This window comes from Colobus angolensis, unplaced genomic scaffold (assembly GCF_000951035.1).
Source record: "Colobus angolensis palliatus isolate OR3802 unplaced genomic scaffold, Cang.pa_1.0 Scaffold428, whole genome shotgun sequence".
In the NCBI taxonomy this organism is placed as follows: domain Eukaryota; kingdom Metazoa; phylum Chordata; class Mammalia; order Primates; family Cercopithecidae; genus Colobus; species Colobus angolensis.
Window position 1 is genome coordinate 824,021 of NW_012117688.1, and position 19,737 is coordinate 843,757.

Here is a 19,737-nt window from a genome sequence, read left to right on the forward strand (position 1 = left end):
GCTCTAGGTTGCATCAAAGAATAATTTTATTTTTCTGAGGATTGTGGAGGGGTGGGCAGTGGAATGGAACAGTGTCACAATTCCTGTAAAAACTGTCCCCAAGGGGGCTGGCTTCCTTCTAGGAACTCATCCTATAGGGATTAGTGAGCAGACAGTCATCTGAAAAGATAAAATAATAGTTTCTCCTTTTTTGCCCTCTAAGGTGATTTCATAGTACGGGAGGTTGCTACAGGTCAGCCAGAATTCCTTCCTAGGCTCTTGGGTTAGTGGTTCACAATGTTTTCTCTGCATCCTTATTTGGAGGGCCTTCTCCTATTGCCCATCAGCATAATCCAAATTACGAGTCATCCTCAGTGATTACTGAGAATCATTCACTGCAGTCTACTTACAACTCCTCCCTTCATCTCCCACTCAAGAAAACATCTAGAAATACAGGCATGTGAGAGGGAGTCTATTATAGAGATTGCTTTGAAGCAACTAAGTTTATATTTAATGTAAGTCCACTGTGAAGCTTCAGGCTTCATTACTTACAAGGGACTTGGAGCTCATCTGGTGCCTATTCAGAGTGCCCACTGTGATGTGGTGGCACGGGTGGGAGAGCCCATGTTGGCACTAGGGGGTAGCAAATGTTCTGCCACCTTGGCCTCCTCTCCTGAGTAGAATGTATGAAAATAAATCTTGTTACGAGTTGCTTTTGATCATGTTTTACTTTTGTTTTAGTTTGTATATGTTAAAGCCCCAACATAAATTGTAAACATTTTAGTAGTGTCCATCCCTTCCTCCACCCCATGCTTCTATCAGGCACTTTGATTCTTTGCTGCTGAAACAGAAAATATATAACCTAGCTATTAAGCGTGTCTCTTCTACCAAGTTTAGTTTACAAGGCAATAAAGCTACTCTGTAGGGAAAGGCTGCTGTAACCCAGCCAGATTTTCAGCACTAAAATACGCATTTCAGAATTTCATTTGGAAATCCCGAAGCAGAATGTGCTAATTCATAAGTGACAGGTAGGTCCCACCATCAGGCCACCACGAGGGTTCGAATTCCAATTTCACATGTTTATCTGGCAAATGGATCCCTTGGGAGTCTGACCTCTCATCTTGGGTGATATTGAAAAGAAAGTGGTGATTTTTCTTTTTTTATGGGATCATTTTCACTCAAGTCAATTCAGTTGGCCATTTCTATTCTGAATTAATCCAGACTAACAAAGGGTACCTTCTTGATTCCAACCTACAGTGTGATTAATGAGAAGATTTTGGTTGTCACTGTTTTTGCTTGACTTCGTTAAGAAACAAGTGAGAGTCAGAAGAGTACATTTTTTGCCTTGTGTATTAATAGCTACTGAACTGTCCTTGAATTTTATGCTCATGTTTCTTCTGAGGGTAGGTGGAAAGGAAAATAAAACTAAACTAAACTAATTCTCAATTCTGTTCTCGATTACTCAGACCTGGTAGAAAAGGTTGTGCAATTAATACAATTGGGGCAGGGCCACTTTGCTTTCTGCCCTGGTTGAAAACAGGGTACACCTTGTTAACTGTCTTCCTCCACAGGGAATAAATCGGGTCTAGTAAGATTCTTATCAACAGCAAGGGTGTTATACAGTCATTTTTCCAACTGTAGACAATAGTAGTGTAAGCCAAAACCATTGGCTTGCACAGTGTGGTTTAAGTGAGGACCTGAGAGAAAAGTTAAAGCTGATTACTGCACTACAAGCAAATCCAGTCTTTGTGTTGGGACTGTGAGGGTAGGAGGATGGGGAGGTGGTTGTTAAAAAGCTTAAAAAAAGACAAACTGATTTTACTACCCTACATAAAATGAAACTTCTTCAAGAAGTGTGAAACTGACTTATCTTTTCCCTTATGTTCATTTTCATGTATGCATAACTTTGCAGTTTATGAATTATTCATTTACATCGTACAGAGTCAATATTTAATTCTGGAGTAAACTTAATAACCAAGAGAAGTTCTGCTAAGATCTTTTGTAGCTGAAATGCACCTATTTTCCTATTACTCCCTTGTTAAATTTTCTGTTCCGGTCTTTGACAAAGCAAGCAGTTTTACTGCTGATGCCATTTATTCTACCAAAGGCTATGATGTCTTCAGGATAGACTTTTTTTTTTTTTTTTTAATGGAATTCCAGTCTTTTCCTTCATTGTCTTAAGTCTTATCAGATCATATGGCTATTCCCAGAGATGAAACATTCATTCAAGATGCAATTGTAGATCATTTGAAAGTGATAGAAAGAAGCCCCTTCAAAGCTTATAAAATGTCTTTTTTTCTGACACATACTTTTAGGCTTTGGTGTCCTGGTAAGCCTTCCTGACTTGATCCCGGTGGCAATTCTCTTGGAGACCAGACCCCACCCCCACCTCCTTCCAGATCAAAAATTTCTAATATTTATTTTCTAACTAGAAACTAAAATAGGCAAGAAATCAAGAATTAATTTTCATGATGACAGTAACATTTTCTGTCCTACCTATCATTAACTATTTTCCAACAGAAAAGTAGTATTCGTTACTTACTGAGCAACTCTGAGGAGCAGGAAAGGTATTTTTTTAATCTCTTTCCTTTAAGGACTTTAAAATCCAGTGAACCAAAACTAGTCCCCATCCTTGCTTGGTAGGAGAAGAGGCTTAAGGCCCAAACTCTTAAATTCAGCATTTCCTTGAACCAGTGGTACCAAAGGCCTTTTAGCCTTCAGTGTAGCAGGACTCATCTAAATGTGTGTGAATTTATAACAGGACTCATCTAAATGTATGTGCATTTAAAAATCGTATTAATTCCTGTTATCCCCTGCATGCACTTGTAGCAGTTAATTGCCTTAAAAGATAAAGGCACTGATTTGCATTCTGGTCGTGACAACCCTGGCCTTAGGAGCTTGTCCCGGAGTTCAGAATGGAGAGATTGGGAGCTGGGCTGTCAGGCTCTCCACTGCCTTTGCCTTCAAAGGTGGCATAGTGGAAAATGAACCACAGTCCCAGGAAGTGTGTCCCTGCAGAAACAATAGCCAGCCCTGCCAGGCGCACTCAGCTTCCACTACCCAGCTCAGAGCACAGGCTTTGTAAATACTTAGGACTGTTAGTGAAATACGCCATAGATGCTGTATTTTTTTGAAAGTCTTGAAGTTTCTTTAACGAGCACTCTTCTTAAACTGATTTCTGGTTTTTCTCAGAGACTTCCTGTGCTTAGCTAAATGTGCTGCTCTTCTAAATGCACACTACAGCTCAGTTTGGGGAGCTGTGTTACTCTAGTACATTTCCTTCCTCTTCTCTCTGGGTTTACAGGGCTTTCTCCTTTCCAAAGAAAAAAAAAAATCTACGCCAGGCTCTGAGGCTGCTGAGATCAGCTCGGCAACCTCTGCTGGGAAAGAATGGCCCACATCTGCCCCCGTAATGGTTTTAATTAGCCGTACATTCTGCGGGGTGCAAAGGTCTGCGCTGGAGCAGATGGCTGGTGGGGGTGGTGGCTGGGCTATTGTGGGCAGGGGCCACACCAGGACCACAGGCTGCAGATGCTGGCCCGGCCTTGGGACTGGAAGCTGGAGATCCAGGAGGCTCGGGCCATCTGCTCTGCAGTCCAGCAAAGCAGATGACCCTCCAAAGAAAGCATTCCAAAAATCGGTGCCGCCTGTGCAGCCGCCGTGTGCAGAGCACCCTTGTCCAGCTGTAGGACAACGCAAGAGCTGGTTACAATGGCCAGCATGACATTGAGATGCATGGCCCACAGAGTGAGTTTGGGGGGACTCCCTTTGTCTGCCTGAGGGTGTGGGGACTGTCTTGTGAGCAGCCATTTTGGGGCTGGACAACCTCTGACCTTCTCCCCTCTGCCTACTCTCAATGGGGCTGTTGGCCAGTACACTGGCATGGTAATGAGGAAGGACAAGGCAGCCCCTGCCAGCCGTGGCTGCCTAGGGGACACTGTCTGCAGGGAGGGGCCCCAGGGGAAGCCCTGATCCTAAGGTGAATTGGAAGTTCATCGCCTCATCACAATCATCATGCTCAAAGCTGTAGTTCTGGGGGATTTCCTTAACTTTATTAAAGTATGATTATAAAAGTTATGTACGTGTACAGTGTACAACATGATGTTTTGATACATGGATACATTGTGAAATAATCAAACCAATTAACATATCAAGGCTGTAACTTTTAAAGAGAGTCTCTTCTGGGGTTTGTTCTTTAAAGCTGGCACTGGTCTGTCTGCTGTTTCTTCTGCCCTTGGCCTAGTTTTACACATCCAAGTAGTAAGAACAGTAATTGTAATATTTATTAACAAATGCTTGGCACTTACCGGGCACTGTTGTAAGTGCTTTCCAAATATGAAGCACACCGTCAGAAGTACGTGTTGTTATTCATGTAGTCATGAGGAAACTGAGGCATACAGAGGTTAAGGAACTTGGCCAAGGTCACACCACGAGTAAGTGGTAGAGCTGAAATTGAACTCAAATGTGGCTCTGCAGTCTAAATCCCTAAACACATTATTTTTTCTGACTGAAATAGTAACAGTAGCTAAGGTTTCCTAAGTGCCAAACATATGGCTGCATGTCCCTTTGGGTGCACTGGAGTGTCCTCCTCACTTTGTAAGGTACTGAGGGGTCACGGAAAGTGGTGGAGCCCAACAACCCAGTGTCTCTGCCAAACGCTTTTGCTTATTTGTCCACGACTGTGCCTCCAGAGTAGGGAGAAACTGAAGTCCCACAGGATGATTTTTATGTGTATTAATATCCATTCTTTCTCAAGTAAGAGGCTACATACATTTCAAGGGAATAAATAAATCTTATGAATTCAGTCTTGTGAACACATCTCAGCCATTGTCCCTTGCTTTCCCCTCTACTTTTCCAAAGATTTTTGTGATAATCGTCCTTCTAGTGCTCATCGCAGATCCGTGTCTACAGGCCACCTGCCAGGCTTCCACTGTGCTGCGAAAGCCATCAGCAATTGAAGGACCCTCGTCCAGAATGATGCCTCCCTTTACTGGTGGTGTTCCAGTAACCGAATGATTTAATACTTCCCAGCCTTCTAACCTCCTTCTCTCCCTGCTTTCTAATTGGAACTGCTGGCTCCAGGCAGTGAGAATGAAAATAGATGAGCTGTGAATGAATTGAATCTTCCTCCACCCACCCCCCGAAATAGCAATTTAATAACAAATGCTCAACCACCCTGTGTTTTTCTACCTCTGATTAAGGGAACAGATCCTTGGTGGAGACTAGGTGGGAAGAAGCACAGAATTCCTCATATCTGTGTGGTAAGCCCCATCTCCAACTGAGGTAGTCTTGGAATGAAAATGTAGCCATTAGTATAAGCCTGTTTCTCCTTTTAGCAGGGTGGTCCTGGCTGGATCTGTGTTTCTTACAAAGGGATTCTTGGGATACCGCTGCTCCCAGAAGACTTTAAAACATGTTTAAAGTGACTCGGTGCAGTGGCTCACACTTGTAATCCCAACACTTTGAAAGGCTGAGGTGGCTGGATCACTTGAGCCCAGGAATTGAAGACCAGCCTGGGCAACATGGCAAAACCCCATCTCTACAACAAAAAAAAATACAAAAATGAGCCTGGTGTGGTAGCAGGAACCTGTAGGTGGGTCGGCGGGGAGGGCCAGAGGATCACCTGAGCCGGGGAGGTTGAAGCTGCAGTACAGAGTGAGACTCTGTCTTAAAAACAAACCCAAACAAAAACCATGTTTATCCTTTTCCCCCAACCTCCACCCCCACTTGCCTTAAGATTTTGTGTGAAATCATTGAAGATGAGGATGCTGTCTGGGCTTTCGAAGGCTGTGCCGTATCTGATGCTTTTGGGTTGGACTGTCTCAAGAATGTCTCTTTGGGATGGTCTCAGTCCGCAAGGCAGGTCTCAGTCGAGTGTCTCTGATCTTGCCGCAGGCTGCTAAATTTAGGAGGCGTTGGCATCCAACATTCACCAGCCTGAGCAGCACCTGGGCTTCCCACCAAACATCCTCATCTGTCATAATATGGGGAGATGTTGCAGATGCTGCAGAGCAATATTTACCCAAAGGAGGGAGCTTCCCTTTATCCCACCCCCAAGTCACAGCAAATGAATTTAGTGAAAACTTAGTGGGCAAATAGAGTTGTACCTGTTTCTGTTGCATAAACAACATTTATAACAGTAAAAGAATAAAAGGAAATTGTTTCCCATCATCCTTCAACCAAGATGCATCTGTTTTTATTATCTCCGCTTCCTTCCAACCTTTGTCTAATTGTATAAATATTTTTTCATCGTATAGATAGCATTTTTGTAATGGTCTTTCATTTAACGTTTCATAAGATGCTTTTCCATGTTCCTACATGGTTTTTTAATTATGCTTTTAATGGCTACATTATAATGTATCGTTATACTTTAGGCTGTTGTTGAATATTTAAATTGTTTTTAATATTTTCTTGTTACAAAAAGTGCTGTGATGTACATATTTACACATGGCTTTTCTTCCTCGATTTTATTGTCTTTGAATATCAAGTGAAATTATTGGACCAAAAAGTATGAACATTTTTATTGCTTTTGATACATAAAGCCATTACGTTACTAAAAGTAATAACCATTTACGGTGCTACCCATGACATATAAACAGACCTATTTTAAATCATAACCTTGATGATAGTAGAAGTCATATCTTAAACACTTTGCTAATTTAATAGGAACAAAATGACCTTTTTGTGGGGAATAAAATGACTTCTTGGTTTTAATCTTTCTTTGATTGCTGTTGAGATGAACCTTCCTCCATTTTTTTTTTTTTTTTTTTTTTAATTATGTAGCCTCTTATGTGAATTGTCTGTGTTTCTTGCTTCTCTGCTGGGAAGACTTGGCATTTTTCTTACAAATGTATATGAATGACAGATACCTTCCCAGGCTGACCCAATTGAATGCTTTAAGTTTAAATATGGAAATTAAAATATTCTAAAATTAAATTCTACATGTATCATATAAACATATGTCCAATAAAAATAACAAAACTGTATAGAGCTTAGTATGTGCCAGGCACCTTACCATAACTCCATGAAATACGTACTACTTTGTTCCCATTTGTGAGGCAGAGAACCTGAGGCAGAAGTCGTGAGAAGCTTGCCCAAGGCCAACCTGATAGGGAAGCCATGATTCAGCACCAGGCACTCTGGCTCCTAAGTCTACGCAGTGGCCTCCGTACTCGATCCCTTATTAGTTAGGAGTAAGAATCCAGGGAAGAAGGCAGCAGGGAAGTGCTGTCCCAGCGAGTGAATCAGACGTAAGCACCCAGTCCCATAGACTCATAAGACGTTGGAAACAGTATATTGGAGCATCTTGCTTCTCTGAATTCTGTGCTCGCTATTTTCAGATGAACTGAGAAGTAAATGAGCCAGTGCTTTAGTAATGACAAGGATTTTTTGAAGGTGTGTGCGTTGCATTTTTACAGCTGTATATTCCAACTGGGACTCTCTTTATGTTTTGGGGCCAGTGATAACATTCTCCTGCCATTTCTCCCATTTGTTTCTGCTGTTAGAAATCATCCCCTGTTTGAGATGTGGTAGGTTTTGACCAATGGTTCTGAGACCATAAAACCCTATTTTATTTGTCATAGGTGGAATTAGTGGATTTAGTTCTGGGGTGTTTCCAACTGGTATGCTAAATAATGAATTTTATAATTTTGGATGCCAAAGTAGTGTGAGCATTTAAATTGTCTGCTCTGTTGACTAGGGAAATAAATGTGGAGGGACAGACAGGCACGATGATTTTGTTCTTTTAAATTTTCTTTTTTTTTTTTTTGAGACAGAGTCTTGCTCTGTCTCCCAGGCTGGACTGCAGTGGCCGGATCTCAGCTCACTGCAAGCTCCACCTCCTGGGTTTACGCCATTCTCCTGCCTCAGCCTCCCGAGTAGCTGGGACTACAGGCGCCCGCCACCTCGCCCGGCTAGTTTTTTGTATTTTTTAGTAGAGACAGGGTTTCACCGTGTTAGCCAGGATGGTCTCGATCTCCTGACCTCGTGATCTGCCCTTCTCAGCCTCCCAAACTGCTGGGATTACAGGCTTGAGCCACCGCGCCTGGCCCTAAATTTTCTTATGCAAAAACAATTTAATTCTGACCAGAAATGAGAATGTAAGAAAATTTATGAAAGACTGTTGACTTTACCATTCACTCCCCATCCCCACCATGCCTCAGACATCCACTAGATTGGAGAGACGTCTTTATGTAGAAATGTAGGCTGAGTGAGCTGATGAAATCATTATCACAAGCAAAAATCACACCATGTCCTAATTCATTTTTCACCGATACCGTGTTTATTAGTGACTTTCCATTGTAATCTGCATGAATTGTAGTGAACTTCAGCATTTTGAGTTACGGCCTTTTGGTGTCTTCCGTTTGTCAGCAGTAACCCATCTCGGCACTGTCAGTTTGGTATGGTCAAATTAAATGAACTCTCTGAATTGATACTATCTTAAATATCTAAGTAAAACATGGACCTGTGAAACCATGATAGGTGGTTGGACCTCATTTAAGAGGAGAGAACTACCGCTGTTGAGTGTGGAGAATAAAGTAGATGAGGGTAGATTACCTGAAAGAAGAACTTCAACTCATATTAACTTGAATGAACTACTGGAAAACAACATTTCATCTAAAAATTTTATGTGGCATACCATCTGTCATGAGGAATCCAAGTTCTAGAGACAGGTATTAATTAGGCTGACTTTCCTGTCGAATTTATTTTCGGATTCTAAGAAATCAAGTAATCTTGTACAGGTCAGCTACCCAGAAAATGTGCTGGTTATTTGTTATCAAAGGCAGCTTCATTCGTAAAGCTGGATCACTGCTATGACAGCAGCCGCGTTTGGAAAGGGCGATTCACCTTTTCTAGCAGGGTTTTCTTTGATGGTTGTAGTAACCCCCCATAACAGTGATTAGTTTTGGGCAGTTTGCTGGAGAGGATAAAGCCATTTGCTGGAAGCCACAGCCACTGTGGACCTACTTGTTGCAACTGGTCAAAAGACGACCTGTACCATCCCCAGCCAGTGGAGCAAGGGCTGAATTTTGGTCCTGACCTGTGCCCTTAGCAGGGCACTTTTGTGCAGTGCACAAATTACAACTGTATGCTGTGACTTTGGAGAAGAGGCAGGAGTAATGAAGCATGATAAGGTGGCAAAATGGTCCAATTCAGATAAATTGAACTGCCTTTAATGTAATTTACTGATAATGTACATTTTACTTACACTTTCTCTAGCCTACTTATTTTAAGTTGCATCTCTCTCCTCAGTATGCCACAGATAAACCAGGCTCATTATTGTCTTCTTGCTTCAGCAAATAACAACTGTCCCCTTCTTTTCATTTGGCTCTCTGCAGTTTATCCTTCGAGTCTCAGTTTAGACATTGCTTCTTCCCGATCTACCAAGTCTAAAGTATCCCATCTGTGTAGCCACATAGCATCCTGAACTTCCTTGTCATAGCACTTAAAATACTACCCTGTTGTATTTCCTGTTTTCTTGTCTGCTTGTCTTCATTAGCATATAAACTTCTTGAGGCAGGAAATACGTTTGTCCTGTTCATGGTTGTTTGTGGTTGTATTACCAAGACTTAGCACAGTACCTAGCACAAAAAGAAGCACTCAGTACACATTTATTGAAGAATAAATTCATAAATGCATGTGTATAGATACTTGTTGGTTGATGATACTGGATATTTGCTTTGGCTGGGTTTAATTGGTTTTGATAGGTTTTGCTGTTGAATAAGTGACCTAGCAAATGAGGACAAATCATTGGTGAAATGCTGCAGAAGGCTGTGTGGTGTTTCTTAGGAGTCTCGTCCTGATTGGCTGGTTAACTGAAGATAACTCATCTAGATGGATACACTAGAGAGTCCTGAAATTATGTAACTCACTTAGATGATTATTTCAGAGCCAGAGAGTGATCTGCTCTAGGAAAAGCAAGGATAGTTCTTTCTGAATAAGTTATAAAGCACACTAATCTTCTTTTGCCTCCTCTAGCACTGGAAGACGCAACGCAGTGAGGAGTATGAAGCGGAAGGTAAGAGCCGAGTGTGTCAGGACATGCCTGGAAGGGAAGGGCTGCCAGGTGCACTCCACACCCCGTCCTCTTTCTGATCTCTTATGCTGGAGGCCAGCTGGGAATTAACATTAAGAAAAACAGCAACAAAAAATTTATTCACAATTGATAGCTTTTAGTTTTAAAATCCTAGCATTTAATATCGTGCAAGAGATGGTAACTGAGATACATAATTTCACTTATGGGCTAATTTCTCTCTTTATACAGACTTTCAGATTAATTTTATAACAGTCCTAAATAGTGACCTATTAAAATGCATCCCTTGGCCAGGCACAGTGGCTCACGCCTGTAATCCCAGCACTTTGGGAGGCCAAGACAGGAGGATCACTTGAGCCCAGGAGTTCATGACCAGCCTGGGCAACATGGTGAACCCCGTCTCTACTAAAAATAGCCAGGTGTGGTTAGCACGTGCCTGTGGTACCAGCTACTCCGAAGGCTGAGGTGGAAGAATCCATTAAGCCCAAGAGTTGGAGGCTGTAGTGAGCCGTGATTGTGCCACTGCACTCCTGCTTGGATAACAGAAGAGACTCTGTCTCAAAAAATAAAAATAACAATATAAATTAATTAGTTAACTTAAAAATGCATCCTTTGACAAGTTTCAAATGCGTTTCAGAAGCGTCAGAACAAGTTGATCCTGTGGCCACAAGATGGCACTGTGGTTCAGCTAACAGAACCTCAGCCCACTTCACAGCCCTCTGTGGATTAGCTGTACTTAAGTGTAATTACAACCTGTTCTCTAGGTTGAAACGCCACAGCAGTAATGGGCTTAATTCCTGTCAGTAAAGAGTGGGAGTAGCACTAAATATGCCTTTCAACCCTCTGAGGTTCTTCCAAGCACACAAAATTGTGCCAGTAATTATCTCATGTTTAAGTAATGACTTTACAGAATCTCTAATGGGTAAAGTAAAATTTACAAGTGAGGGCTTTTAATAGAGAATAAATAAGCAGTTTTGATTTTTAAATAAGTAGTTTGATCCTTAAGTCTTCAAATGAAATTTACCTTAATGTATAGATAACTGGGAACTTATAGCTTGCAACCATTGAATTTTTTTTTTTTTCAGTTGAACTGTTGGTTTTGTATGTCAGAATATTCATATGTAAAGATTTGGGAACAGGCTAATCTTGAGACTTTTTTTTTTTTTTTTTGAGATGGAGTCTCGCTCTGTCGCCTAGGTGAAGTGCAGTGGCCGGATCTTGGCTCACTGCAAGCTCTGCCTCCCGGGTTCACGCCATTCTCCTGCCTCAGCCTCCCGAGTAGCTGGGACTACAGGCGCCCGCCACCATGCCCAGCTAATTTTTTTGTATTTTTAGTAGAGACGGGGTTTCATCGTAGCCAGGATGGTCTCCATCTCCTGACCTCATGATCCGCCCACCTCGGCCTCCCAAAGTGCTGGGATTACAGGTGTGAGCCACTGCGCCCGGCCATCTTGAGACTTTTATCATGAGATTATTTTCTTTTCAGTAAAAGATGCTGTAGTACTTAGACTGGAAAGAAAGTGGAGGTGATACATTCTGGTAGCTATAGCTGAGGCTGAGATAGAGCTTATAGAGTTCTCGATAATGGCCCTCAACCAGCGTTCTCTTATGATCACTATAGCCTAAGCTTGTGATGTGCTCACTATTGAAATAAAACAAACCTAGAACTTTGCAATATTGCACAGGAGATTATATTTATTACACAGTAATGACTGTCAGGGAGCCAAAAAGTACCCGTTTACTCTAGTTGCAGCCTTAGAACCATTGATTCTGTTTCATGGGAGCTTCAGGACCAAATCAAAATGGAATTGACATTTATTGTCTTTTTCTTATAATATTGATTTTCAGAAAGCACAGTTTTCTTTAAGAATAGGCACTCTCTCTTTGTCATTCCTTTGGAAACCGTGCAACATTTGCTTCTCAGGCCAGTTAAGGTTTTGGAACCCAGATGACCTAAATGCTTCACAGAGTGGATCTTCCCCTCCCCAAGACTGGATAGAAGAGAAACTGCAAGAAGTTTGTGAAGATTTGGGGATCACCCGTGATGGTCACCTGAACCGGAAGAAGCTGGTCTCCATCTGTGAGCAGTACGGTTTACAGAGTGTGGATGGAGAGGTGAGCCTTGCAGTGTAATTCAGGAATAATAGTGATGGTAAAAGTGTGGCTGGCCACAGGCTAGGAACAGCTGTGGTGTGGCTCTCTGCAGCTTGTTTTCTCCTAAGAAGTCATTCATAAAGATTTTTTTCCTAAGAAGTCATTTTTCCTAAGAAGTCATTCATACAGATTCTGTCATTGAGGAGCTCTTGTTGTGTTGTGGAAAAGAAAAACTGACAAGGGCTGACACTTACCCAGCTATTGCGAGCTCACTGTGGTAGGCAGGTTACCCCATGTGAAACTGTCAGGCACTAGCTCTGTGTAGCCATGATGTCACATGTATTTGTAGAGGTGCCATTCGCAGAGTAAAATGTGGGAAACATGTGGAGGAAGAATTAAGCAAGGATTTCAGTAGATTTGAGTTGGGGGAGTATTTTGTATGCCAGAAGGATAAATTTAAGTTTTTGGAAAGAACATCTCAATATCATCCCTGAGTTCTTAAGCAGATTGAGCGATATAGAGAAAAATCTTGCTTGCTGACAGGAGCGAAACTGCTTTTACATATTGGCATGAAGAGAGCCTTGGGTGAGAGCAGCCAGCAGCCATCACAATATTCTGGTCATGAGAAAATGGTAAAGGGTAGATTGGTTGTTTTGAAAGTACTAAGAAGGGTTTTGAAGGAGCCCCCAGAAGACTCTTCTTTGGGAAAACTCTGAGCTTTATGTTTTCTAAAAAATTAAGAGAGGAATTGGTAGGACTGGGTGCATGAATAGCTGTGAAACCTAAGAATAGAAATAATTCTAAGATGTGCCTTTCAACGAGCTGAAAATAAGGACTGGAGAGAGTTAGGTTAGGGCTACAGTTGTCGCCTTTGGGAATCTTTGATTATGATATTTGAAACCATGCTTTCTGCTTGCTCAGGAGGTAAGTGGTATTATTTTTCTAAACAAATAATAGCTTTTGATTTATTATCAAAAGCTTCCAAGTAGCCTTACAGAAATTTTTTGTTGTTGTTTTCCCTTTCTTCTGTGTGTATTTGACCATTATATATCCTTTTTAATGGCTTTATATACCTTTTTAATGGCTCAGTGGTCATTTATTTTTCAGTGGTGACTATTGAGTCATAAAATTAAATTTATTCTCCTGAATTGTAAATCACTGCAGTATGCAGAATCTTGGGTTGTTTTTGCCAAAAAATATTGCACAAACTTGGATTATTTATCTAAAACCAATTCTTGGAATAAATTGTAGCCATTTGTGGAAAGCTGCATTTTCTTCTGTGGTGGAGTTTCCAAAGCTCAGGAAAAGAAATAGCACATTTAGTTATTTTCCTCTGGCCTGAGGACAAGCAGTGTGGATATAGCTTTTGCTTAGTGTTTTTCCTGCTAAAGAAAAATAGTGAAATACTGTAGTACTTAGTATTACTAGCTCTAAACCGCAGAGGAGCTGGAAGTTCAAGATGATCTCATTTACTTGGAATCCTAAAATTTTACAGCTGAAAGCCATTTTAGATTTAGTCACCTCTCATTTTATAGGTAGAGAGAGTGAAATCATGGCTGTTCCCTGCTTTCATGAAGGGGAAAAAGAGTCACTGTCTTATGCCTGTAACTAGCACACTCTTTTCCAAAAGCAAGAACAGTGACGGGGCAGAGATGCAAACTAGCATGCTCGATGCCAAATCTGGCCCCAAGCCTATTTTATTTGTCATGCCCAGTGTTCTTAAAATTGAACTTTTTGCTACATTGAAAAAAAAAAAATCAGGAGATTTTTCTCAAAATCCAAAGATTTGGCTCCATTTTGTGGGCAGTAAGATGCAGCCAGCTCCTTTGGAGAGAACATGCACCCCTGTGTTCAGTTTCCCAGCACTCACTACTTTCTGATGTCTTAAACCCATCTTGCCTCATTCATTGACATCATTTTCCGGCCCTCTTTGAGTGTGTGGGTTTGTGATTATTTTCCAACTTACACTTCCATAAACCAACCATCCAAAGACCTGGTCCATGTATCCTGGGGAATTAGAATGTCCTCACAGTTCCAGAGACAGCTCCTGCTCGAAGTGTAGAGTGTGCCCCAGTTGCCCATTTAACCAGCATTGTTTTCTGCCTAGCCCTCCCGGTCTTCTGAATCCACACTGTTTTATTCATCACTTGCCCACTCCACCACCTCAAATAACTGGAAGGACTTCCCAGGTGCAAGGTCTTTAGGCAGTCTGGAAGTGGTGCACTGATTTGGCTAATGTCACAGGTCAAGCAGTGTGGATCTAAGGTTAGAGCCAAACTTTTAACCTTGTTAACTTCAGTCAGCACACCTGGACTTGACTATAATTTCTGGTATGATGGTCCTGAAAGCCTTGTCCTCTAGGAGAGTATTATTTTGGTTGATAAGAATAGGATAGAAAAGTTAAGGGATCTTGGCAACCTCAAAATCTTGCCCCAAATATCTCTCCATTGATTTGATCCTCTTTTAGGATTATTGCTTCTTGCAAACGTTTCCACTCCTTAGAATGGTTTTCTTGTTTCAGAGTTCCCTCCGGAGGAAGTAGTATGAAAGCAAGAATGGAAACTGATGTTTCCTATTGGATATGAATTGGGGGGAAAACAACATTTGAGATGAAAGAATTGCCTCAAGCCCTTGCACGAAGAATGATATCAACAATAATGAGATTGTATAAATCCTAGCAGTAGTCCAGATTTACAAAATGAATATGAAAATGTTGAGAATGTGTTGCAGAGAATTTAGGTCTGTGTTAGAATGAGTCCAGTTGTAGACTCAAATGCAACAAGAGCAATTTGTGGCTTATTCTGTCTCCTTACTGCCCAGTGGCATGGGCCTCAACTGGGAGCTTGTTAGAAATGCTGCATCTGAGTCCCCACCACCAGACTTACTATATTAGGGTCTTCATTTTAACAAGCTCTCCAAGAGATTTCCATTTTTTACATTGGAGGCATGTTCCTGTAGAAACATTTGAGCCCCCAGAATAAAGAAGAATCTGACTGCTAGTAGGAGGGTTTTGCCTTTCCTCCTCGTTCTGTGGCTTCAGTGATTCACGTTTCTCTGTTCACCTTCCCATTCCTCTGTGGAGCTAGGGAACCAGCCATTCCCAGGCAAACTTCTAGATGGGACTGTAGCCCAGTCTTCCCTTCCCTATTACAGAATAGGGGCTATTTGATTACCATTAGAGAGTGCAGACTAGCCAGTCAAAGAAAGAGTTTACATCTCTTGGAACCCATCTATTGCACACACATAAAATCTTTGTTTCTCCTGTGCTAAAACATTAAAGCAAAAAGCCAACACACTCAGTGTTGTTACAAGTAAGGTTCTAAACCCTAGGTTATGGATTTCAGAACCCAAATCTGAATTGTAATCAGATCATTGTAATCTGTCCCAGACCAAATTCTGCTGTGTTAGCATACCAGTTTCAAAAATTCAAGATAAAGAAGATATCACCGAGGGTCACCACAGTATAAAGGTGTAACAGATGTCTAACCACTTTCTTTCTGCTGTTATGACACTGGGAAGCTCTATCTTTTTTTTTTTTTTTTTTAGACAGAGTCTTGCTCTGTTGCCCAGGCTGGAGTGCAGTGGCGTGATCTCGGCTCATTGAAAACTCCGCCTCATGGGTTCACGCCATTCTCCTGCCTCAGCCTCCCGAGCAGCGGGGACTATAGGCACCTGCCACCTCGCCCAGCTAATTTTTGTATTTTTAGTAAAGACGGGGTTTCACCGTGTTAGCCAGGATGGTCTTGATCTCCTGACCTCGTGATCCACCTGCCTCGGCCTCCCAAAGTGCTGGGATTACAGGCGTGAGCCACCATGCCCAGCCAGGAAGCCGTATCTTTGTATTATTTAGGTAATTTTTTTTAATTTGTAAGAATAATGTGTAACAACATTAAAGACTGCCTATTGTAGGAGTGTGAGTAAAAGAGAATATAGTTAATTGCTAAATTGCATAAGATTATGAATATGCTGGAAATTGACTTTTATTTAGTTTGTGTGAAGGAGGAGGGCATATCATTACTTGAAAGGGAAATCAGTAAAATGAGGATAAAGGGGCATAATTATATTTCTGGAGTCCTGGGACCAACTATGGTGCTGATTACTATTGGCCAGAAGTATACTTTGGGCCTTGTGTTGTTTTCAATGAAGTATTTAAAATATGTGGTGACTCTTTTCTAGATGCTCGAGGAAGTATTCCATAATCTGGATCCTGACGGTACAATGAGTGTAGAAGATTTTTTCTATGGTTTGTTTAAAAATGGAAAATCCCTTACACCATCAGCATCTACTCCATATAGACAACTAAAAAGGCACCTTTCCATGCAGGTAAAAAATAAGCAAAAGTGCTTTCTTTGTGAATAAAAGTTAGAACCCATTTGAGTAACGTCTAATAAATTAATCTGTTGTCTGAAACAAAATACTAAGGAAAGAGAGGGAAGCAAAAGAATTAGAAAGCCTTAACCATTAGGAAGGGAAGATTGGGTTTGAGAAATGACCATAAATTACAATGGGAAGACCACTAATTATGCCTTGTCATGTCAGCTCTGGGTCAGAAGAAACCTGGTGTTAATTAGGGATGTATCTCGTCTATGTCATAGAACTCTCTGCCAAAACAGTTGGTCTTGATAAGCTCTGTAGGCTTGACTCACTTGGGAACAGAGATCAGAGAGGCTGCATGACTTTTTTCCTGGCACGGGAAATTAGAGGAACATGCCTTCTACCCATCGTGGTCAGGACTGACCAATATCTTGTTGAAATACCTGGAATCAAGCTAGGCTTACTTAAGTCTCTTCCTCCTTCCAGTCTTTTGATGAGAGTGGACGACGTACCACAACCCCATCAGCAATGACGAGTACCATTGGCTTTCGGGTCTTCTCCTGCCTGGATGATGGGATGGGCCATGCATCTGTGGAGAGAATACTCGACACCTGGCAGGAAGAGGGCATTGAGAACAGCCAGGAGATCCTGAAGGTGTGGCAGCTAAAATTGAGAAAAATGACAAACTGGAGAAGGGTTGAAAATTTTCAATTATTTTTTTTAAACCGTGATTTGATTTTATTTCTCCCTAATGGTACATCTGTTCACAAGGTCTCAAAGATAAGAGGTAACTTTTTTTTAGCCCTTTTAACTAGGAGCCTTTTGTTAAGTATTTTCCATGTTTTTAATCCCCAGATTATTGACATGAGAAATACTCTTACAATTGCGTTTATTTACAGGGCCAGAGAGTTTTGTTGTTGTTGTTGTTTGTTTTGTTTTGTTATTTTGAGATGGAGTCTTGCTTTGTCACCTGGGCTGGAGTGTAATGGCGCGATCTCGGCTCACTGCAACCTCTACCTCCCGGGGTTCAAGCGATTCTCCTGCCTCAGCCTCCCAAGTAGCTGGGACTACAAGCGCACACCACCATGCCCGGCTAATTTTTGTATTTTTAGTAGAAACAGGGTTTCACCATGTTGGCCAGGATGCTCTTGAACTCCTGACCTCAAATGATCTGCATGCCTCGGCCTCCCAAAGAGCTGGGATTAGGGGCGTGAACCACTGCACCTGGCCAAGATAATTTTTTTTTCTTTTTAGCACAAATAACCATGTTATGCTTTCCTTAGAGAAAACTTAACTATGTTCTAGACTGATAGCTGTTCCTAAGCAATCACTAAAGCAATGGAATTGTCTAGTTTCTGGATCATCGTCAGCTCTCAGAGTTTGTATAGCCTTCACGTTTTCTGCTTTCAGAGGATGGAGTAAGTGATTTGTTTTTGAATTTATGCCTTGCTCTGATTTCTAGGCCTTGGATTTCAGCCTCGATGGAAACATCAACTTGACAGAATTAACACTGGCCCTTGAAAATGAACTTTTGGTCACCAAGAACAGCATTCACCAGGCGGCTCTGGCCAGCTTTAAGGCTGAAATCCGGCATTTGTTGTGAGTTGAGCAGAAGGTTTGCCTGCCCCATTCCCTTTCCTACTTGTCCAGCAAGTCATTCGGATGCCTTGGATAGACATCCTTCTATTCTGTATGCAAATGTCGCTCATCTTCTATCCAACTGCTGCACACATCTTCCTTAAACCATAGGAAGATTAAGGAGAACGTAGATTGACATGTGGGCTTTTGAAGGGAAAGGTGGAATGCCTTTTTGCTTTGGGAGGGTTTTGGTTGTCTTGGTTTTGCTTCTGCATTGATGCAAGCCAGATGAGAGCTTTTCTGGATCCACTTGTTGCTTAGAAACAGTTTCCCATTAACTCCGTGTACTTATGATCCTAGGGAACGAGTTGATCAGGTGGTCAGAGAAAAAGAGAAGCTACGATCAGATCTGGACAAGGCCGAGAAGCTCAAGTCTTTAATGGCCTCGGAGGTGGATGATCACCATGCGGCCATAGAGCGGCGGAATGAGTACAACCTCAGGTGAGGCCAGCAGTGAGGCTCCTCCTCACCCACCACCCTAGCCCGGCGCAGTGGCGCCTGCAGCTGCAGGGGCAGAACAGTGCACTGGGGACTCTGCTGGCCAGCCTGTTGGCCACACCTGGCTGGAGTGACTCAGATGTGGCCAAGCTCTAAGGGAAAGCTGGGTACACTAGACATTTTATCCAGGTGCTTTTCATCTCTATGCCTCTGTGTTTCCATTTTTGGTAGATCAATACTGGGACCTCTGAAAGACGTGGTGGCAGCTTGTCCATTTTTCTTCCTTGCAGGAAACTGGATGAAGAGTACAAGGAGCGAATAGCAGCCTTAAAAAATGAACTCCGAAAAGAGAGAGAGCAGATCCTGCAGCAGGCAGGCAAGCAGCGTTTAGAACTTGAACAGGAAATTGAAAAGGCAAAAACAGAAGAGAACTATATCCGGGACCGCCTTGCCCTCTCTTTAAAGGTAATCATCTTATTAGTTCTGTGGTCTGCATCCCTGCTGGGAACACCACGTGGAAAACTACAGCTTTGGAAGTGGGCATGTTTGCACAGGGTTCAGTCCAAAAACCCTCTAAGTTTGCCCAGCTGAGTCTTCACCCAGACTTGGCAGGGCACTGCTAAAATCTGGATTTCAGCAGGGCTACCCAGGCTCCTGCTTTGCTCATGGTATTGATTAGCATATCTTGTTCTTCTCTCCCACTGCAGGTTCACTAGGTCTTCAGGGCTGTTTGGCACCTGGCTGACCCCTTTGTTCCTCCCGCTGCTACTCCAAACCTGGCCCTCACCCTCAGATCCCCGTCTCCTCGCCTGCCTGCCCCCCTCATTCTCACCAGATGGTCTTGCCTCCTGCTACATGGATGCCTGTTTCTCCCGGCCTCCAAATGTGCCTTTTCTTCTCTCTTTTTTGAGATGGGGTCTCACTCTGTCACCCAGACTGGAGCGTGGTGGTGCAGTTATAGCTTACCGCAGCCTCAAACTCCTGGCCCCAAGTGATCCTCCAGCTTCAGCCTGCCAAGTCGCTGGGACTATAGGCTCATATTATTATGCTCAGCTAATTAAAAATGTGTTTTGTAACCCCAGCACTTTGGGAGGTCGAGGCGGGTAGATCACTTGAGGTCAGGAATTCAAGACCAGCCTGGCCAACATTGTGAAATCCTGTCTCTACTAAAATTACAAAAAATTAGCAGGGTGTGGTGGTGCATGCCTGTAATCACAGCTACTCAGGAGGCTGAGGCAGGA

General features: G+C 42.3%; 1 protein-coding gene across 3 annotated transcripts in view; it reads left to right on the forward strand.

The window, feature by feature from the left end:
• NIN (ninein (GSK3B interacting protein)) overlaps positions 1-19,737 on the forward strand; it is a 108,491-nt gene that overhangs the window by 39,428 nt on the left and 49,326 nt on the right. For all 3 annotated transcript variants that reach the window (XM_011956884.1, XM_011956886.1, XM_011956885.1), the window contains exons 5-11: positions 9,958-9,997; positions 11,937-12,127; positions 16,283-16,429; positions 16,907-17,074; positions 17,883-18,019; positions 18,359-18,499; positions 18,787-18,961. In XM_011956884.1, coding sequence (XP_011812274.1) covers positions 9,958-9,997; positions 11,937-12,127; positions 16,283-16,429; positions 16,907-17,074; positions 17,883-18,019; positions 18,359-18,499; positions 18,787-18,961 — 999 coding nt within the window. The remainder of the gene's footprint in view (positions 1-9,957; positions 9,998-11,936; positions 12,128-16,282; positions 16,430-16,906; positions 17,075-17,882; positions 18,020-18,358; positions 18,500-18,786; positions 18,962-19,737) is intronic.